The sequence below is a fragment of the Arvicola amphibius genome, chromosome 6 (genome assembly GCF_903992535.2).
Source record: "Arvicola amphibius chromosome 6, mArvAmp1.2, whole genome shotgun sequence".
Taxonomy (NCBI): Eukaryota; Metazoa; Chordata; class Mammalia; order Rodentia; family Cricetidae; genus Arvicola; species Arvicola amphibius.
Window position 1 is genome coordinate 123,887,322 of NC_052052.2, and position 22,058 is coordinate 123,909,379.

At 46.1% G+C, this 22,058-nt stretch overlaps 1 protein-coding gene and 5 non-coding genes across 6 annotated transcripts; 1 reads left to right on the forward strand and 5 right to left on the reverse strand.

The window, feature by feature from the left end:
• Positions 1 to 9,958: 9,958 nt before the first annotated feature.
• On the reverse strand, positions 9,959 to 12,303 carry Abt1 (activator of basal transcription 1). The gene is made up of 3 exons (XM_038333273.1): positions 11,955 to 12,303; positions 11,265 to 11,464; positions 9,959 to 11,151 (listed from the first exon to the last, which is right to left on the reverse strand). The coding sequence occupies exons 1-3, from the start codon at positions 12,217 to 12,219 to the stop codon at positions 10,789 to 10,791; spliced, it is 828 nt and encodes a 275-aa protein (XP_038189201.1). The 5' UTR covers positions 12,220 to 12,303; the 3' UTR covers positions 9,959 to 10,788.
• A 1,848-nt stretch (positions 12,304 to 14,151) lies between these two features.
• Positions 14,152 to 14,239, reverse strand: Trnay-gua. Its single transcript is given in 2 exon segments — positions 14,152 to 14,187; positions 14,203 to 14,239. It is a non-coding gene; the product is annotated as a tRNA-Tyr (tRNA).
• Positions 14,240 to 15,121: 882 nt separating this feature from the next.
• Positions 15,122 to 15,206, reverse strand: Trnay-gua. Its single transcript is given in 2 exon segments — positions 15,122 to 15,157; positions 15,170 to 15,206. It is a non-coding gene; the product is annotated as a tRNA-Tyr (tRNA).
• A 1,757-nt stretch (positions 15,207 to 16,963) lies between these two features.
• Positions 16,964 to 17,060, reverse strand: Trnay-gua. The gene is made up of 2 exons: positions 17,024 to 17,060; positions 16,964 to 16,999 (listed from the first exon to the last, which is right to left on the reverse strand). It is a non-coding gene; the product is annotated as a tRNA-Tyr (tRNA).
• A 2,082-nt stretch (positions 17,061 to 19,142) lies between these two features.
• Positions 19,143 to 19,215, forward strand: Trnaa-agc. Its single transcript has one exon. It is a non-coding gene; the product is annotated as a tRNA-Ala (tRNA).
• Positions 19,216 to 20,785: 1,570 nt separating this feature from the next.
• Positions 20,786 to 20,873, reverse strand: Trnay-gua. The gene is given in 2 exon segments: positions 20,786 to 20,821; positions 20,837 to 20,873. It is a non-coding gene; the product is annotated as a tRNA-Tyr (tRNA).
• Between the last annotated feature and the right edge of the window lie 1,185 nt (positions 20,874 to 22,058).

Below are 22,058 nucleotides of genomic sequence, written 5' to 3' on the forward strand. Positions count from 1 at the left end.
TCCCCACGAAGCAGTAATGACTTAATTTATAGATACATTCAAAAAAATTGGTCTCAATAAATGATTTGATTATGGTATTTGTTGTGTATATTTGTACCATGGGCTAGCTAAATAAAAGTAACTAAGTTGACTGCCCCCTCCATGCCCAGCCCTTAGTGGCTCCACTCTTCTCTGCCGCTGCCAGTTGAGCACTCGGATTCCACACTATAAGTGAAGTTCTGTGGAATTTGTCCCTCGGTGGCTGGTTCACCTCACTTAACACCACGTCCCCAGCTTCCTTCCAGTTGCAAATGACAGAGCCGCTTTACAAAAGGCTGAGTATTAACGTTCCATGTTTATCTGCTGTTTTCATCTGTCCTGATGGATAGCTTAATTCCGTATCTTGGTTGTTGGGAATAATCCTTCTGAGAATGTGGAGGAGCCAGAGTCTCAGAAGACAAGGATGCTTACCATGGACAGAGCAAGTGTGCGTCAGGCCTGGCCGTGTGCCCTATTGCTAAATTACTAAAGGACTTTTCAGGCTAATGCCTTTAACGGCTGTAATAATTTACATCTCATCAAAACTGAGCAAGCATCCTCCTTTCTCCACGCCTCAGGAACACCAGCTCTTTTCTCTTTCCTCTTTCTGTTAGGACAGGAGTGAGGCCTACCTCACAGGGCTTTGATTCTCGTTTCCTTGGTCACCGATGAACTGGGCACATTTTCAGAGGTCAGTCTGTCATTTGTCTTCGTTGAGACTCGCCCGTTCTGATCCTTTGCCCCACTTTGCCAGGCTGTTTGTTTTCCAGCTGTGGTGCTTGGTGTGTGTGTGGGCAGCAAACCCTCACCCGATGTGCGATTGTCCATGCTTTCTCCCACTCCGTAGGCGCCCGAGGCTCTGCCGGTTCTTTCCTTCTCTGTGCAGAAGCCTGTGTTTCAGAGTAAGAAGCCCGTGCTTTCTGTCTATGCTCTGGTAGCCTGTGCTTTTAAAATACACCCCAAATCTCACCCAGACTCATGCCGTCGTGTTTCCCCGCTACATTCTTCTGGTTGTTCTATGGTTTCAGGTCTTACGTTTAAGCCTTCAATGCACTTGGTGTTTGCACCTGCTGTGTGAGATCCACTCAGTTCCACCCTTCTGCGTGCAGACCCAACTCTGTGTACTGGAGAAAGCGTTCTTTCTTCCCTGTGTGCCCTCACATTTTCCTTCTCTTTTAGTTTGTTATTGTTTTGTTGTTTCTTCAAGACGGATGCACCTTACAACCCCAAGCTGGCCTAGAACTCACTGTATAGCCCAAGCCTGTTCAAACCTCCTGTCAATCCTCCAACCTCCGACTCCTGAGTGTTGGGATTGCAGCCATGAGTCAAATCCTTCCCAGATGCCCCGCCCCTCCAGCTGTGTCTTAACCTTTGAAGATGGACTGAGTGTACACTGGATTTATTTCTGGATCCTCTATTCTGTTTCGTTGGCCTACACATGTTTTTAATGTCAGTATCACAGTGTTTGGGTCGCTATAACCTTGTAGGATATATTTATTTTTGAATCAGATAGTATAATGAATCTACTTTTTTTCTGAAAGTGCTATTGCTTCTTTCACTGATTTTATGCCATTAAATGTCTTATAGTTTTCAGCCTGCAGGATAAATGCATTGTTTTTACTTTATAGCTACTGTGAATGGATTTGTTTAAAACTTTCAGGGATTTTGTTGCTAGTGTTTAGAAACGCTGCTGATCTTTGTGCTGATGCTACAGCTTCCCTGAATTTGTCCATTCTACAGCATTTTAGATTCTTCAGTCCCCACCCGAGGTTGCCATTCTGCTACCCAGCATGCACTTGAGCTTTTTAAGTGAACACTTTTGCTTGCCAGTCTCCTGGGTCTCTGTCTAAATTCTTTTTATTGAAGATTCCAAGAAAAGAGGCTGGCCTCCCTCATCAACTTTCCCTGTTCCAGCAGCCACATCTGCATTTCCTGAACTGGCTGAGGCAGGAGAATCTCAAGTTTGAGGTCAACCTGAGCTTCACAGTGAGACCCTGCTCTAATGGTCTGTACAGTCCGTTTAAGGATGGAGCTAGAAAACATTATTTTGAGTGAGGTAACCCAGACACAGAAAGACAATTATCACATGTACTCATCATAGAAGGTTTTTAAACATAAAGCAAAGAAAGCCAACCCACAAACCACAATCCCTGAGAACTTAGACAACAATAGGAACACTAAGGGAGACTTACATAGATCTAATCTACATGGGAAGTAGAAAGTAGAGCATTGCCTGCTCTTCCAAAGGTCCTGAGTTCAATTCCCAGCAACCACATGGAGGCTCACAACCACTGTAATGAGGTCTGGTGCCCTCTTCTGGCCTGCAGGCATACACACAGACAGAATATTGTATACATAATAAATAAATAAATAAATAAATAAATAAATAAATATTTAAAAAAAAAAAAAAAGAAAGTAGAAAAAGACAAGATCTCCTGAGTAAAGTGGGAGCATGGGGACCTTGGGGGAGGGTTGAAGGGGGAAGGGGAGAAGAGAAAAATAAATATCATGGGAAAAAAATCACCCACTCCCCCACCAGGCAAGCAGATCTTCCTGAGTTCCTTCTGTTCCATCTTCCTCCTGAAGAGGCAGCTGTCCCCTCCCCCTCTTCCCTTCTCTCTCTGTCTCTCTCTCTCTCTGTCTCTCTGTCTATGTGTCTCTCTGTGTCTCTCTCTGTCTCTCTGTGTGTGTTTCTCTCTCTCTCTCTCTCTCTCTCTCTCTCTCTCTCTCTCTCTCTCTCTCTCTCTCTCCCCACCGACTTTCACCAGGCCTGTACATGCCCCCTCTAATAAACTCCTAAGCGGGTTTGTTGTCTGTTCCATGTTTCCTTCTCACTCGTACTGGTAATTTCAGTGAGGGGAGTGGGGGTGGATCTCTGTGATTTTGAGGCCAGTCTGGCCTACATGGTAAAGGCCTGGTCAGCCAGAGCTGCATAGTGAAACCTTTCTTCAAAAATAAATCTAAGAAAGGGAAATAGAACCAGTTAAGATCTTTTTTCTTTCTTTTTTTTTTTCAGTTAAGATTTTTTTTCTCCAGGATGGTCATGGGAATATATCACGTATGTGTGCAAACAAAATCATAAGGGGAAAAAGTATAAGAGTAAAAACAGAATGCCTATTCCTCGTAACCTTTTAACTTGGATGCAACAACTTCCCCTGCACTTTGACAAAGAATGTTTAAACTTTTTCTTATGAATCTGAAAGTTCTAATGTGGCTCTTCACGATGAATTTGATTTTTATGTGTGCACAGACTGTACTTACTTCACAGAGCAGAAAATGACTCTAGTCTGCTGGGGACCAGCCTCAACAAAAATACCTCTTGCCAGGGTAGAGGTGTGGGGATTTAGAAATATAGTAAAAAAAAAATATGAAGACACAAATAAATAGTATATAGGAGATATGATAGTATCAGGAGGGAATTCCAGTGAGTACTGAAAATTCACCGGTGTTTAATTCCCAACTGCTTAAAATACCCCTAACCCAAAAAGATAGGAGCAAGACAACAAAACTGCATTAACAGGGTATAAGGAAATGAAAAGACCAATTGAAGGTCATGGACTACATTCATAGTTCAACATTCTGTTGCTAGAACAAGTCACATTCACACCTAGACCAAAACATTCTATAGGCAAACTACTCCCTGGGTAGAATCCAAATATCTCCTTAAGCGAACTGAAACTTAGTTGGATCCTTGGACTTTTGTTTGAGGTAGGAACAGATCCACTCTGTTGTATTCCTGGAGCACAAGATCTGACTAGTAGCCACACCTGTTGACAACAGCCTTGAGAGAGCAGAACTCTCTGGTCTTTGCCTAGGTGGGACCTTTGTTTGAGGTAGAAGCACAATAACCTTGAAGGAACTAGAGGTAAGTTCCAACTCTCTGACCTTTAGTCAACGTGGAAATAGGCTCATATTTTCAGGCCTCCACACTAGTCAATGGAAACACCTGAGCCACACTTCACAGAGCAGAAAATGACTCTAGTCAGTGGAAACACCTGAACCACACTTCCACAAAAACAAGGCTCGAGAACTCCTGAGGTCAGCTCACATTTCAGGAGAATCAGCACTGTTCCCTCTGGCAAAACTGAATGCAGGTGGGCTGAGAATGGGGTGAGGGTGGAGCAGAGGACTGTGCGTGGTGCAGGTGAGGCTGGGAGGGGGCAGGAGCAGAGAGCTGAGAGGATTGAAATAATTTCCCTTTCCACATTTGCTAAATATGGCTGTCTTGATGAAGGGGTAATGCCATCTTCAGTCAGTTTTTGAGGTCACAAAACATTAATATTGGAGTTCTGGGACAGAACAGTGTGTCTAAAACTGTCCCTGAGAGGACATCACAGGGTACACTGCATTTTATCATGAGTCATCACCAGGCAGGTGGTGACATCTGGAGCTGACACTGGCAATTGTTAACATTTCTGTTTCACAATGGCCAAAATCTCAGGCTAAAAGTAAGAGAAGATTACATGAGGAGATCAATGAGAATTAGGGAGGAAATGCAGGGCTGTCTCTCAGCATCCAGGCACTTGCTTCAGAGATCCAAGATGGAAGTGGTTTTGGAGGCTCACCTGTCTCCTTTCAACAGGTCAGGCCGTGTTTACCCATAGAGATTCTAAGACAGCTGGAGGCATAGCTGTGAGAGGAGGCCTGGCACCAATGTGTTTGAAGCAGAGGAGAACAAGAGTGAATTCACAGATGCTTTGCCCCTGAACCAGCACACAAGGGCTAGAGGGAAGGTGGGAGTGGGCAGCCCCAAGCTATGGTACTGACCTCAGAACTTCTAGCCCCGGAGCATATCTTCTCTGCCAACCTTATTTTTAATTTCATCACACACACACACACACACACACACACACACACACACAAATATGCATGGTAGGTTTATTCACCAATAATGACATAATTTAGATTTCTAACATACTGTGAAAACAAATACAAAGTTTCTCTGAATTTTCAAATAGATTCCTGGCATGCTACTTTTTGAGATTTGGGACAATGCATGCCAGGTATCATCAGAGTATCCAAAATTGTGACATTTTAAACATACTCCTTGTAATGGTCTGTCCTGTCCCTTTAAGAGACTAGCAATGTGCCCTCCCCCATCTGCCAAGGCAAGCTGATCTTTTGCGTCTAGCCTGAGTCCCTTCCCCACCCTCTCAGAGGCAGCTGTGTCTCTCCCTTCTCCCCACTTCTCCCCTTCCCCCCTCTCTGTTTCTCTCTTTCTCTCTCTCTCTCTGCTCTTCCCCCTTCTCCCCTTCCTCTCCATAACCCACTAAATAAATATCCAACTTCACTCTGCATGGCATGCCTATCCATCTCAGTCTCTCACCCAGCATGGGGTCCCTGCCTGGGACTCAGCTGACTTCATGGCCTGCTGTGGTCTTGGGGGCTTGTTGCCTGCTGCCGCTCCTCTGCTTTGGAACCTGTGGTGTGGTCTCATGGCCCACTGCCCCCTGCCTCCACTCGGGGACCTGCAGCATCTTACTTAAACCATTAAACTCCTAACACTCTTCACATTCTATAATTCAAACCACTACCGATACCTTTTTAAATAATAAACTACAAATTATTATAGTACAAAGTACAAACTACATTGCACAGAAACACTCAATGAAAAACATAATTTTAAAAATCTTCCCAATTAAAACAAACAAACAAACTTGAGCTATACGGCCCTACAAGGCCACAGAACAACCAGAAGAGAGAAGACCCGCTGAGATGTCCAAACTCCAATCTCCTTTTCTGGCCTGCATGAGCCTTGCTTGAAGGGTTTCTAGCACTCGCTGCTACTGCTGCTGCTGCTGCCGCCGCCGCCGCCTTTGCAGTTCCCCACCCCCATCCCCGCTTGACCCTTGGGGTAATAATCTCCTTTGTGCTGAGATGTCTTCATTTATTTATTTGGTTTGGGTATGTCCTGTGGGATTGCGAGGGGGCCCGACTTCCATTACATTGGTGATCCTCTCAAGATGTAGATCCCTCCCTAAGGACAAATCCAGAGAGTCCTTCTGACCATGGGAGCCTACAGCGCAGAGGTGGCGCACGCACACAGTAGAGAATGGTTCAAGACCCACAGAGCCTTGGCTGCGAGACCAAGGAAACGTACAGCTCATCCTGCCACAGCTCATCCTGCCGAGCCCAGGACTCACACCTCAGCCCCAGGCCCTAGGCAGAAACACAATCCACATCGCCCTCTTGCGGCGGGAAGTTCCCCTCTGTCAGGGACGATTAGATGCAGCTCTTGGGTAGTGTTGATGCCTGTCTGTCCAGGTGCATTCCGCTTGCCTACAAAGCCTCTCTCTGTTGGTTATGAAGCCGTGGTAGCTTTATTCGATGTGAACTGCAAAAGTTGTTTATCAAAGAAAACTGAGCAGCATGAGCTGCCGTTTGTGTTCATTCTTGGAGGGGGAGGTTTAAAACAGAGCCAAGAGTCCTTAGATGGACGCTCTCCTTGCAAAGTAGGGCGGTATAGGAGATGCTGCTGGTGGACCGGTGACAGGCTCTTATCATTTTCTTCGGAAACTTTTTTGGACCTCCCTGCAGACCTTCCTAGTGTGTGGTGACCTAATGCAAGTTATAACCGAGCTTTTTGAGGAACATTTCAGAAAGAAGCTTTCTGAAGATTTTCGTTACGTGGGTGGAATATATTGATACAGCCAACGTCCCAACTTACCAGCAGAAAGGGAACGCTTTAAACCAGGAACATGTTCATGGCAAGCAAGTGCTCTCAACGGGCCACATCCAAGTAACAAGAATTTTTGGCCAATAGACAGGGTCACTGCCTATTGTCCCTCCAGCCTTTCTTAGGTCATTCTTGGAGCTTCAACCAACATTCTTGGAACGTTCTTGGAACTTTCCTGTACTTTCTCAGTGATCCACTTCCTTAATGTTGTTGACATCTACCGGCCTTCCCGACATTTGTCTGCCCTCCGGCTTCTCGGCTTAGCAGATGTAAAAAGTCTTCTGCTTTTAATTCTTTTACATGTATTTTTTAGGAATCAGGGGAGGGGCAAGTGGCACTCTCCTGTGCAGAAATCGGGACAAATGCAGCAGTTGGCACTCTCCTTCTCTCTCATGGATTCCAGAGACCAAACTCAGGTCCTCAGGCTTGGCGGGAAGGACTTTTACCTGCTGAGTTCTCTCACTGGTGCTAGATCATCTCTCTTGAAGCCCAGACAGATTCAAATCCCTAACCTCACTAGGAGGGAGGAACCTAGAAAGAGTTTATATGGTCTCCAAACAGGAACCCAGGAGTCTGAAACTGATGGGAACTGGTCTGCCTGAGATCTCAGCACTTTGAGGTGGAGTAGGATTGAGAAGTCAAGGCCATCCTGGTTAAGGTAGGCAGGCCCAACATAGGCGAGAACTATGTAGTGAGAGGCCCTATCTTGACGTAAGAAAATGAAAGAAAAATGCCTCATTGGTTGGGTTTTTGTCTGTCCTTCTGGAGAGGAGAGCAAATGCCTCAACTCTGATGCTTCCCACACTGCTTGTTCTGCTGCCCCCCTTTTCCTGGTCCGTTCCTTGGAGCAGCACCCTCAGCGTCTACAGTAACTGCCCTAGGTTAACATCTGCTTGCCTGAGGGAAGGAATGAAGCAAAAATATCCACATCAGGAAAAAGATTAACTCACGGTCTAGGTAGCTCTCAGGCGTGGGATGGTATGCTATCCCAAGCCAGGTGTTTGAATGAAGAGCATGGTGACCACACACTACAGTGATGTGTTCACTTCTCAAGTAAGGCTTGTCCTCTCTGCCTATCCTGCTGCCTGCCTATTTCCATTTTGACTTTTACCTTCAGGATTTGCTTCCATTTTAAGAGGCTGTTTTTCTTTGGGGTAGAGTTGGTGCTGGGCATGTGTCAAGTAAGACTAAAGATATTGACAATCAGGCAGGGCTGGGCTCCAGTCAATAGAGAAGTAATCCTGAAGGAATGGCCATCTCAAAGGGCGGGAGGTCTTCCTGACCCTTGGCACCCAGCCTGTCACTGGCTTGGACCTCTCATCAGGTAGAGGTCAGAGGAACTTGGCCATGAGGCTTCCAGTACTGAGCTATGAGAGAGTGAGCCTCAAGCCTTGGAAGCTTTCAGCAGCAGCAAAGGCTTAAACAGAGTGACTGTGTTACCACAGCCCACACACCTGGGGTGTGACAGAGATGATGGTGGTTCCTTCTGTGCCTCCTGACGTCACTGGGATCTCTGCTCCTTCTGAGGATCTGGGTTCCCAGCATTCACAAGGCAGTTCACAACCGTCAGCAGGGGATATAACGAGCTCTATGCACAGACATACATGAAGGTATACATACACATAAGAATTCTCTTTTTAAAAAGACCAATTTAAGGAGCTGGAGAGATAGCTCAGCAGTTCAGAACACTGGCTGTTCTTCCAGAGGGCCCAGGGTTCAATTCCCAGCACCCACATGACAGATCACAACTATCTTTAACTCCAGTTCCAGGGGATATAACATCCTCACGCAGACATACATGCTGGCAAAACACCAATACACATTTAAAAATTTATTTTAAAAAGATCATTTTTAAAAGCAAAAGCACTATTCCTTAATTTAACCCACATCAGGCTATAACTAATTTCCAGGGATAACCATCACAAAAATCAAGCCAGTCCACATCCTGGATGTATTTCCAGCTGAGATCCAGTCAAGATGGGCACACTGACTTTAACTGCACATGACTCCACACCACAGACCCTGCAGCCAGTGACAAAGTGACAAGGCACTCTCAGAACTTGGCCTATCCCGGGGGACACAAGGGTCACAGTGCAGAGCTCTGGAGTCAGTTGAGGGAGCAGGCTCCACTTTCCTCCACAGGATAGGATAAAAGCCCTAAACACCCAACTTTGGAAATCTGAAATATATCTACAAAGTAGAAAATGCTCATTGCTTCGCTGTCTTATTTTTGAAGCATCTCCACTAATACTTGGTTCTTTATCTTTTTTTTTTTTTTTTTAAACGATATGGCCTGGCTGTCCTAGAACTCACCAGTAAATTCGCTTGACCTTGAACTCAGAGATCTACCTGCCTGTCTCCTGCATTCAAGGCGCGCACAAAGCCCACTAACAATGTCTCTTCACTGTACTCCAGTCACGCAGAGTCAGGTGTCTTCCGTAACTCTCACCTGTTCTCACCATTGCTCCTGTACAAGAGGCTTAATGTGGAAACAGTGGGTTTAAACAGCGACCCAGATGAAGATGCAACTCTCCCTTTTATCAGCTATGTGACTCTTGAGACAAAGAACTTTCTGCCACTCCTTACCACTGTCACAAGCAGATAACAGTTCCTGAATTGGTTGTCAAAGGAAACATCACAGGTAAACTGCTGAACATATTCTTCAGGATTTTTATAATCTCTCTCCTCACAGCTACTCAAAGAGTTTGCCAAACACACTGAAACCCTAAGGAGTCAAAGATAAAAGTTCGATCTAAGAACACCAAGGAAGCAAATAACAATTACGGTAAAATAGGAGGAATGCCACCCCAGAAAGAAATCAGTGCTTCAGCTCCATAGAAGCAGAGCACCCACCTAGGGAGGGGAAGCCAGGGAAGCCAGCCTGACATCTTATCAGACTTGATTGCGAAGAAGAAATACACCTGAGCTTGTAGGGAAGGGAGTGAGGGGCCAGGGTGTCAGGCTGTTGGAAGAGAAGTTTCAGAAGGTGCTGAGGAGGGTGGTTCATGTGACAGAGCCACAGTGTGGACAGGGCTGAGGAAGGGGAATGGAGATAGGAACAGGGGCTGTAAAGGCAGGTGGAAAGGATCCATGAAGGGGCGGCTCATACACCAGCTGTCTTTTTTCCCCACATTTAGTAGTATCTTTCTTACCACATGTATAATTTTTATACATAAGGCACACACGAAAATGATTACTGAAACATTTTAAAAGATAGGGTTCATGATAAATCATAAACATCTTTTCAAGATGAGAAACTTATCGTACAAAGAAAAGGAACATAAATTATTTTATTTATTTATGTATGTATAACATTGAAGCTAGGTTTCTTGACACACACCTATAATCTCAGCTCTTTGGGAGGCTGAGACAGGATTTCAAGTTCAGGGCCTACCTGGCCACAGAGTTAGCTCAAAGCTTACCAGTAACTTACAGAATGAACTCATGGCTAGCCTGAACAATGGAGTGAGGCCCTATCTCAAAATGAGTCGTGAGTAGACAAGGATCATGTCTGCACCAGAGTAACTGAGTTTGGCTTCAAAAGAAGTTGAAACTCACTCTGATTCCCACCTGAAAAACTAAACACATACAATTTTTTTGTTTTGTTTTGTTTTTTGAAACAGAGTTTCTCTGAAGCTTTGGATTATTTTTTATTTTCAAACAAAACTTCAAATTGGGCCACTAAACCAATTCCTGTTAATTCTGCCCCCTACCACAGTGAATAAACACCATAGATCACATGGGCTTGTCATGGCTACGCTAGTGGAAGGCAAATCCACACTTTTCAAACCAGAAATTGTTAGAAGCCCACTGAAAATGAGGCAGGCAACCAGAAGTCCAACAAAAGACAACAGGCACTTCCAGGAGTAATCAGCCTGGAGAGTAAGTTCTTAACTGGGCACTTACAGGATTTGATCAGGGTAGGTAAAAGAGGCCTACAAAAAAGAGCCTTTTTTTTTACCAGACTCTTGGTCTGTGGAATAGAGAGAAAATATCTTCCTGGGCTGTCGGTTACACTCTGTGGGGACAGACCAGCGGAGAGCAGGGCTGGTAGGTACAAGTGGCTTCCTTTTCCACCAGGAGTCCCTTGCTGGCTATGGTTCTTCTTTGCTCTCTGCAGGTGGAGGGGCTCCAAAGATCTTGGCAAGGAGCCCTTTGTTGGATCGGGCCTGGTCCTGGGCGTTTGCCAGTCGAGCTCGTTCCCGCCCTCCTGGCCGTGCTGCCTTCCGGGCCCTCAGCTCCTGCTCAGTGGGACGTTGAGCAAATGTCCAGGAGCTATTCGGGCGAGTAGCATCCCCATCCGCTGCAAGGAAGCGTTTTCCCCGTTCTACACTTTGAAGATAGAAGTCAGTCTCTCGCTTTGCTTGGGCGACCTCTGCTCTTAGGCGCTGCCTCCGTACCTGGCGCTCAAAGGCAAGGTGTTCGCTGAGATGCGACCACGTAAAACGATGCAAATACTGTGGCCAGGAAAACAAGAAAAGGTCAGGACAGGGAAGACCAAGGGGGACAGTGCGCCTGGGCTAGGGCTGCGGGACTAATGAAAGTGTGGCAGAGAAACCTAGAATCTCACCTTAAGGTTCCACAGGTCGTAACGGAAGGGGCTGCGCCTGCGGGCACCCATGGGCGTGTTATGTAGACTGGCTGCCACTCGCTTGGCTATGCGCTTGTCACGGAACTCCACCCAGCCTTCTGTATAGTCCTTGCTGTATTTAGCTGCCTTCTTCCCTCCTGCAGCCGCAGCTGCCTTCTTCTTGCGTCTCACAAAGCGGTCTGTGGGCCAAACAAAGCGAACATCCTGGTCAAGCATCCACCGAGACACACCTCCGCTTGGTCGGAAGTTCAAACCTGCTAGCTCGGGTGTCAGTTCACAGCTGCTGATGGAAAAGGACGATCTGCAAGATGCAGACCCTTTCACTCACTTCTCTCTTCAAGTGCAACTCCCTGAACACCAAGAGCCCAGTTCCCACCTCCGTCTCCAAACTGTGCACGTCAAGAGGTGGAAGAGGCTGAAGGAGGCGAATCATACACTGTTTCAGGGATTACCTAAATATCAGGGGTATCTTTCAGGCCTTATTACTGCACTCTATCCGCCCACCCTCTCCATTCTCCTTCCCCCGCCCCAGCCTTCTAAGAGACGGGAATGGTACAGATTCCACAGCTAGTAGGGAAAGTCTCTCCCACGCCTCATGCGTGTACAGCCTGCAATAAATTGTGCCCACCTGCCTGCATCGCCACCCTCTCCCTTGGACGCAGGGCTTACCTTCGGCCTGGAAGAAAACGCGTCCCACCTCACCGTAGGCGCTGAGCAGGTTGCGAACGTGCAAGGGCCGGAATCGCGGCGGGACGTGTCCCAGGTAAACAATACCCGGCACTACCCTCCTCTTCTTCTTGCTGCTGCTGCCGTCGCAGTCCGCTTCCTCGGGCTCCTCTTGCTCCTCCGCCGCATCTGCATTCCTCTCTGCCTCTTCCTGCGAAACTGCCTCCATCGGCGCCTTTCGCTCCTCCACCAACTCCGCGGCTTTCATGATGGCGGATATGGGGAGCACGACAGTCGTCAATCCGTCGCTACCCGATGACGCACATCCTGCGCGCGGATCTGCGGTCAGGGAGGGGGGACTAGAAGTGGCCTATGACGTAAATTTCGTGTGCTAGTCTGCAGCGTGGGGCTGGGACAACTCCGTGAATACCAATCAAAAGATGGCGTGGTCGGTTGCGAGGCAGCGGAGCCGACAAGGTAAACGCGAATGGACGTTCAGAGCCAGATTCCGGGTCCGGGGCGGGGCGTGGGCGGGGCAGGGTCTGGGGCGGGGCGTGGAAGGGGCGGGGCAGGGGCGGGGCGGACCCCACAGACTTCACTCTGGAGTAAGAGGCGGAGCCACGGGCAGTGAGTCCCTGCAGAGTGCAACCCCGGCCTGAGGCAAGCTCTGGAGGACTATTTTTAATTTTTTTTTTAATGTGCGTGTCCTGGTGCGTCTCACGGTTTTTTGTTTTTGTTTTTGTTTTTGTTTTTGCAGAATTTGTTGGGAGAGTTTTGTGTTGTAGAGACCAAAACAGTATTTTATTTTAGGACGGTGGTGCAAATAGGGTTGAGGGGGATAACTCATCTTTTAAAAAGCTTTATGAAGTTCAACTTGTAAATTTCAGTCAGAGCTTTTAAGTTTTAATTATTTGAAATTTCAACTGAGTTTTAAACATTTTTAAATTAAAGTTTTTTGAAGCCGCGTATAAACTTGCACATAGAATTTTGGAATCGTAATTGGGTTTGTCCTTTTAAATTTTAAACGCGCCTTCTGGTGATTTCAAATTTAACTTGGTGGATATTGAAATCTTTAAATGTGTTAGCTATTTAAAGACCTCTCTCTGACTACTGTCGTGCGCGAATCTATTTCTGTTGCCAGTTGATGAGCGAAGTGTGAGGAGTAGCATCGCTCAGTTTTGCTGTCCGGCCACACTTCGGTCAGTACCCTGCGCAGCCTCGGGGCAGCCGCCAGGGGGCGCGACCCTCATGCCAGCCGCTCGTCTGCGCCGCCAAGTGGCCGCTCTTGCCATTGGGACCCAGAGCCGTGGCAGCTGCGGTGGCTCTGGCTTAGGCCAGCTGGCCAGGCACCAGCGATGCTGCTAGAATTAGTGAAATAACCGTCCCTCCTGCTTTACGGAGCCTAGGACGACCCTGAGGATTAAGTGTTCCCTCGCCGAGGCCGGATATTATTTCTCATCCTCCATAGCCACGAAAATTATAGAGAACAGAAGCCGGGCGTTATTTGTAAAACTCGGGTGCATCGAAAGGCCTAATAATTAAACCTGGGTTTCTCGGGAGTTTGTTTTGGTGCTTTCATTGAACTTTTGTTGGTTACCTCTGCTACTTGTACGGTGCGGGGAGAACAGACTCCTGCTTTTAATTTTTAACTGACTACTTCACCAGCAATGGTGACGCTTGAGAACACCTCATAGAGTTACTATGAAACATTGAGAGCTGGGGGCGGGGGGGGGGGAGCACATGTGAAAAAGATGCCAGAGTGCCTCACGCGCGGCTAAATGGCAACACCTAAAGCTATTTCTCTACTTTGTGTGTGCTTGGAATTATTGTTAACGAAATGTTTATACATATTAATTGCCAAGTCAACCGGGAGTGGCGGCCATCATGTGATCCTCAGCTCTTGGGAGGTGGAAAAAGGAAGGTAAGTTCCAGATCAGCCTGGCCTACAAGAGAGACACTTTTAAAATTTAATTAATATTTTTTAAAAAGTATGACTATAGTAGAGGATCGTGAAGAATTGTTGACTTGTCAATGAATGAACACGTAAATTTCATGGGGTTGTTGATTGCATTTGCTTATTTCACACCAACTTCTGTAATTGTGTATATCCACATGACAATGGTTCATGGTGTTTTCCAATTTTTTTTTTTTTTTAAATCCTGGTAATCCAGTGGATGGTGAGCCATTTTCAAAAGGCAATTCCTTCGAGCCGGATTCGAACCAGCGACCTAAGGATTACTAGCATCCAGTCCTACAGTCCTCCGCTCTACCAACTGAGCTATCGAAGGAACATGTCAGGACACTTTTTAAAAACTTATAAAATAGCTGGTAGATTTGTTGCAATTCATCTGATTTCTTGTAAAATGATAAGGAAGTGTTTTTGAGGTACTAGAGATTATAAAATTAGCTAATGATCACACCGCAGGTGTGTAAGAACATGTTCTCTTAATGCATAAGTGTTTCACATAGATTTCCCAAACTGCATCTAGGAATGTGCGTGCCCTGAATCCTTCGAGAGGGAACCATCATCCCCTTGATGCACTTTCCCTGCTGTGCTCTCCAGTCTCCTTACACCTCCTTTCTCTGCTAAAAGTAAGAGAAAATGACAGTGGTACCATAGGCAAGCAATACTATCCTGAAGCACAGCTGTTGCCCACTTCACCAGAGAAACGCGTGATTCCTTTCTGAACAAGGAAAACCAGGGGTAGACACAAGTGCACGAGAGACCTTTAACGTGGATCTAGAAAAGGAGGGAAACTTGCTATTTTGCACAATTGTAATGGAGCAAATAAATGAAATATTACACATACACCTCAAACAGTAATTTTAACCACTCCATTTTTAAGTATGCTGTCGTGCTTGGCTAGTAAGCACCTATGGTGCCATTCAGCTTCCTGATCCTAAGACAGAAAAATGAGTACCATCGGGAAAAACAAGAAGCCATCCAGGGATATTTGTATGGGATATATGAATTATGAAAGGTTTATAAATTATAACATGTATGGAAATCTTTCTAGTATGTTTAGCTATAAAAAAATTATCTCGTTAAAATTGCAGGTCTAAACTGAATGTTGTTTATATGCATGGACTTAAATCGCCTCCAAATCTGAACTTCTTAAGTTGGTTAAGTCAATTCAATTGTCATTGAGTCTGTGCCATTAAAATAATCCTCCTTCGAGCCGGATTCGAACCAGCGACCTAAGGATATCAGTTAACACCTACAGTCCTCCGCTCTACCAACTGAGCTATCGAAGGAAGCTACTTAACGTACCTGTCAAGCACTTGATGATTTATGGAGTAGCCGGCTGTTTTATTCTACTTTTGGATTCTATTTTTGGATTCATTCAAAATGACAGCTACCAGGAAAGTCTCTTAAGGTACTAGGACATTGCTTTTATTGTCCCACTGTGCTGTCCTGTCTCTCTAGGACCTCCTCCCTCTGCTAAAAGTGAGAGAAAATAGCAACAATATCATAGATAATGCATCCTGATACAGAGCTATTGCCCAGTTCAGAGACAAGCATGATTCTCTTTTCTGAAGGGTGAATGCAACTGCATGAGACACAAAACTTGAGAGGCTTTTGACATGTGTTTTAGTTCTGTTGCTGTCACCGTGTTCAAGCAGGCAGGCACTTGGGAGCAGGAAATGAAGCAGATAACATGCTGCTTACTGGTTTGCTTACTCAGCCTGCTTTCTTATACAAGCCAGGGCCACTTGCCCAGCAGTGGCACCACCCACAGCGGCTGAGCCGTCCACATCAATCTTTCATCATGAAAATTCATCATGAAAATGCCCGCAGAGACTTGCCTCCAGGTCAGTCTGATAGGAGAGGCATTTTCGAAACTTCTTTCAGTTGACGAGCTGTGTCAAGTTGACAAAACCTACCCACACTGCATGTATTTAGGAATGAAGTGGCCCTTGTATATTGAACAATTATACTGGAACAAATAAACAAAACATAACATATACCTCAAAGTTAATGAATGTAATCATCCCACATTTAAGTATGCTGTTAATGCTTGCCTAGAGACCACCTATGGACCACTCAGCTTCCTGGTCCCAAGACAGAAAAATGAGTCTCGTGGGAGAACATGGCATGCCGTTCAAGGAAGCTTTTATTTATTTGTTGGAATTTATACGTTTTAAAGTTTATTAATTACGAGAGGTAAGGAAAGCATATAGAATTTATGGAAATATTTCTAGCATTCTGGAGGTCTGCGAGGCGTACAGCAATGCCGAGGACTCCGGGTTTCGGCTAGTATCGGGGACTGAAGCGGAAAGAGGGTGGAGAGCTGAGGGAAGGCTGTAAGGAACTGAGGCGGTCTAGGTGCTCCAGAAAGCCTCTAAGAAAGAAAAACCAAAACGCAGACACCAACAGCAAAATCAAAACCTGCAGATATTTACGAGCTATGCCTAGATTCTCCTGCTTCAACCTCTCCAGTTGCTGGGATCCCAACGTGAATATCTACACCCATCATCTGTCGTTTGGGAGACATTAATCGTCTTCGCCCTTAGTGGGAAGGAGGAGGGAGAGGAGGAGGACCAGTCCCTCCTTTAAACCCTCACTGGGACCTTTTCTCAATCTCACGGTCCCTAGTGAGAGGATCTCACATTTTAGGTGTGCCTAGTACTGTCAGAGGTGGGTGGAGTGTGTTGGGGACACACTGTGCAAAAGGGACTGAACTGATGGCTTTCTCTTGGATATGGTACGTGACGTTTTGCTTTGGGGTATGCTTGGCAAGGCCTCATAAAATTCTTCCTATGCCAAGACCAACTGGTCCCGACCGCAGAGGACCCCATTGGCTGTCGCCTATGTCCTGATTCCTGGGAAAAAATTAGTCTTGGGAGCAGGGTGACCCTTGACATTCTACATATCCAGTGGATATAAATTAGAGAAACTAGAGCAACCAGGAGGCAGTAAGTGACAAGTTGTCAGAGTCTGTCTAAACGACCCTTACACTTTGGGGAAGACTGTTATTAAATTATAATGTTCATTACCATCAAAACATTCATCCTTCGAGCCGGATTCGAACCAGCGACCTAAGGATATCTCAGGAAAGGATGAAGCTCCACTACAGTCCTCCGCTCTACCAACTGAGCTATCGAAGGAGATGAGTGACCTATTCTTAGGAATATTGTATTATCTCTATTTTGTTAAGTTGCCATAACTTTAATCTCTTTAAATAGTTGGAATATTTTATATAATAATGTTGATAGTTTCATGGGTATATATATACCTATATATAGGTATATATACATATATATGTATATATATATATAAAAACAAACTAGTAAGATTTGCTGTCTCCTAGAGATTCTATAGCCTGTCCTTCCTCTTAGACTTGTTCAGGTTTGCTAGATAAATGATATGGTTGCATTAAGTTTGAGACAACTGAGGAAGGGTAGTTGTGGGTGGGGGAGAGCAATGACCTTTGGTCATTTTGGTGCCCTGGCATTTCTTCCCGAAAGCCGGGAAAGTGGTGCCATTTAGCAACTGTCAACACTTCAGTGTAGGTTGTAAAATATTCCTCATCTTCGAGCACCCCAGGAAATCCAGAGTTTGGAAAGGTAACACCCATCCCAGTGTTTCTGGAAACCCAAACTTTGTTCCTGCTAAAGACCTCAGGCCATGAGTGTAACCATGCCAGCAGATGGGAATGAGCCTTGGGAGTGGACTAAGCTGCTCCTATTGCACGCCTACACTTCTCAGTGTCGTTTGAAGGTTAAATATTGGCCAGAGTGGGCAGACTCTGTCCAGTAAGGAGAAAGAATCTTGACAGTGGTGAGTAGCAGGTCCAGTCTATGAGAGGAATAATAGTTCCGCAAGATAGGAATACAGTTTTAGCATCTGAGATTTAAAATCTCTTATGTGGAGGGAGCTTCTTTTCACAGAAAGTAATTTTCTTTTTGTCAACCTTGTCTGTAATAAATAAGCAAAAGAGAAAAGCAAACGTTAAGGGTGGTCTAAAGACCCTGGAAAGGCTTGTATGGGCGCCTTGCACAGCTCAGAGACACAGGATAGGGTTTTTGGTTGTGTGTTTCTCTTTCCTTTCTTTCCTTTTCCTATTTGTTTATTCATTATGTATTCCTATTTAAAGGAGCCTTTTGTCCAGCTCCTACTGGCCTGGTATTCCGGAAATAGCCCATACTCAGCCCCAACCGGCTCAAGAACCAGTGGCTTAAATATGTCTCACCTTCTCCCTTTCAATTTTTATTATCTTACTCCAATTTTAATGAGGTTTTTTAAATAAACTTTAAGCTCACAAGAGGAAACCTCTTTTGATGAACTTTCAGGAGAAGAGGCAGCTGTGCTTATTCAGTGGGTGGGGTCTCACCTGCTATTCTCTATGTCAGGCCTCTGACCACGTCTAGTCCACCCCTCTGCTCACCACCAGAGCCCTAGCTAAGACCCGGAGGTCCACCTGATAACTCGGCCTCCAGGTCCGAGGTAGGGCTCTGGGCTAGACATTGCCAGCTCCGTAAGTCCAGAAGGAAAAAACAATTACTACTTCTCTCTTTTTGCAAAGATTTCTCTAGTCTGAAACCATATATATCCACTTCTAGCCAAAGGTGGTGGAATATTCCTGAAAGAAGGCCGGGAGCCAAGGCCCAGCCTCGCCGCCTGGGGAGCTAGTGTTTTTCTCGGCCGAAAGTTTATTTTACCTCTGGCATCTGGTTTGTGTACACAGGGTCCCAGCGTCAATTTCTTGCCAATCCCAGCACCATTGCTTCAGTGATCTCCGCGTCCTGGCCCCCTGAACGTACCCTTGTGCCCTCCGCAGAACAGGCGGTACTGTCTGTCTGTCACCTGTCCCGGGTGGAAGTCAGCCCGGAGCTGTTCTGCGACTACCAAACCACAATCGCACACTTTTAGCTTCGTTTTGCTATGGTAACCCAAGCTGGTCTCAAAGAGGCCATTTTCTTCCTGCCTCAGGACCCCTTTCTTCTCCCTACTTGCAGTTGTGGGGTTACTGAGCACCACACCCAGCCCAGGAAAAACTTTCTTAAATACATTTCACCTCCATTTCAGTTTTATCGTCTTGTCCAGATTTCACTGGGCTTTTAAAAGCAAACGTTAAACCCCGAGGGGGGGAAAAAAAGTCTCGATTAGGTGGATTGAAAATACCGTCTGCTGTTGAATTACATCCAGATATGAAAAGGGAGCAAGGCAGCAAGCGTGCACCACCAGGTGGGGAATTAGCTCAAATGGTAGAGCGCTCGCTTAGCATGCGAGAGGTAGCGGGATCGATGCCCGCATTCTCCAGTTTTTCCACCCTTCGGGTTTTTTCCCCCCAACTCTATTTTGCTGGAGGCACCAACTCCCTCATTCTAAAGACCCCTTTTAACTTCTCGGGTTCCCTCAGCGACCCGGGAGGGCCTGGTTGTTGCCTCACACTTCTGTAGGAAATGGCTGACTTCTTCGAGAGATTTTCCTCACGACTTGGAGAACTGGAGTTTTACTTTTGAGAGAATTCGCAGGCCTACATTCGCAATAGTTATTTGATAATATCTTTTTATTCACTATTTCCCGTTTTCCTATCAAGTTCTTATAGGATTCCCCTTTGTTAATAAGATGAGGAGTCTAGGTGTGTCTGAATCTAGGTCGTTTGCTTATTTCCTTCAGTTCACCCTGGGGCTATTATTACCCGTTCTAGAACATCCCAGAACACCGTACAAGGTATGGAAAGAAATGGGTGGGAACTTACTGTGCCTTGCAGAGAAACCTAGTCCGGGACTATCTAATACATTTTGTGTCCGAGGCCCAAACATTATCTTTGAAAAGAAAATTGTATTTTTTCCCCCCCAATACACTTTCAAAACACAAGAGTTTCCGGAGCTGCCAACTCAGACGGGTCTGCAACTATAGACCGACCTCGTGGTTTTTCATGTTGGTAATTTAAGATCGTTATGGTTTACAACGAAAATTGAAAATAATTTGCTACGAGAATAAAAGTTCTGACACACAGGGTGGAAGGTGCCAAAGAATCTTGTACAACTTCTGATCGACCTAAAACCTTTGTCAATTACGTTGTCTTACTTGCTCTGACAGTCTTCCACAGTGTATGAGAATCACATTTTTGTATCTGAGATACAAAACTAGCATATACGTTGTACTGATACTCAGTTGTCTTGAATCTCCTTTTGCATTTCTCTCCTAAAACCGCCATTTCTTTTCTAGCAGTGTCTTTTGGTTTTGTTTTGAAAATAAAGGCTCACCTTACTGCCAGGGCAGGCCGGAGACTCCTGGCTGATAAACCCGCTGCTACATCAGCCTAGCAGCCCTTTTAGAAGCCCTTGCAGCTCATTAAAATCATCTGCATACCTTTTGAAATTAGCTGAAATTAGCACCGGTTGTAAAATATCTCCAGGTGATTCTGATACGCGCCAGGTTTTCCCAGCTGCTTGAAAACAACAACAACAACAAACCACCGTAACACGGGAAAGCTAAGCAGGTTGGACAGTTGCGGCTGAGGAGTTTGAGCCTGAGGTCCGGCTGTTGAAAACTCTCCGGCCACTGGAGGGCGCGCGTGCCTCACCGATTGCCCGAGGGCCTCGCGCAGGGTTTGAGGACGCACTCCCCGCTCCAGACCCCGGCCGAGACGATGTTCCTGGTTCCTGTCCTCAAGGGACAAGGATCTCCAAAGGGATGAGATTATGTGAGCTATGAAGTCGAAGCCTGCTTGCAAGCATTAAAAATTATTACAGCGACCAAGTTTTAAAAATTATATTCATTTCTCTGTATATCGAGAATAGTGTTAGTCTGATTCAAATATTGAAGACGCCACCTAATTCTCTAGAGGGTGCACAGAAAAAAAATCGCCTAAATTAAGGACTCCTTCGAGCCGGATTCGAACCAGCGACCTAAGGATGACTGGGTTATTCAGCTACAGTCCTCCGCTCTACCAACTGAGCTATCGAAGGGCCCACGTGTATGTCTTTCCCACTGGGGATGCCATCTCTGTGTCATTAGACCCTGTGTCTGACTCATTGTGTAAATTGTGTAAGAGTTGCCTGCCTGCCTGCCTGCCTGCCTGCCTGCCTGCCTGCCTGCCTGCCTGCCTGCCTGCCTGCCTGCCTGCCTGCCTGCCTGCCTGCCTGCCTGCCTGCCTGCCTGCCTGCCTGCCTGCCTGCCTGCCTGCCTGCCTGCCTGCCTGCCTGCCTGCCTGACTGCCTGCCTGCCTGCCTGCCTCCCTCCCTCCCTCCCTCCCTCCCTCCCTCTCTCTCTCTCTCTCTCTCTCTCTCCCCCATTTTTCTTCTTTTTCTTAATTTAGTGCCTCCTCAAAACCAAATTTCTGTCACTTAGTGCCTTGGCCCCAGAAGAAAATGGGAGTTTGAAAACCAAGGAAACAAAACTATTCAGGACTTTGCGAGGACCAACTTTTATTGTGGTGAATTTAAACAGCCAGGTTTTGCCCCATATCAGCAAGATTTGAAACGTGTTAACCTCGATTTGCATCAAGAGTCCATGACTGGCCCTGATGTAGCTGCGTACTCCTCCAATCCCAATACTAGGAAGTCAGAGCAGGGAGAACTCAGTGAATTCCAGCCCAAGCTTGGTCCACCGAGTGAGTTGAGGGACAGTCAAAGTGAGAGCCTGTATAAACAAACAAAGATAGGATTGGGTAAGGTAGGGTAGAACAGGATAGGATAACAGGAAGGATTTTCTGTTTCCTTCACCTAAGGCCCAGTCTGCCCTGCAAACTGCACTGAGTCCCTGAATCTCTGTGTCCTTTTTTGTGTCTCTCAAATTGCCACGGTGGTCTAAAGAACGCACTTGCCTGTACGGATGGAAGAAACACTGTCCCTGAGTAGGCTCAGTTGTTCAGTGGTTTCTCGACCTGTGCCCTTCATCCAGAGCCTTGCTAAGTTCAAAGGTGTTCCTGTCTAGACGGTCCAGCGGTGGGCCCCTCGGATGACTGCCTTCTGGTTTGTGTTCTTGTCTCTCGCCAAGCACGTGCACTGCCTGCAGATGACCTCTCATGAGAAAAGCTCACAGAAGATTTTTTAAGTCAATTCAATCACATTTACTGACCATTTTTTATATAAAAGATGATGTGCATTCAGTCAAGCAAACATTCAGGTGCCTCCCACACCAGGCTAAGCTCC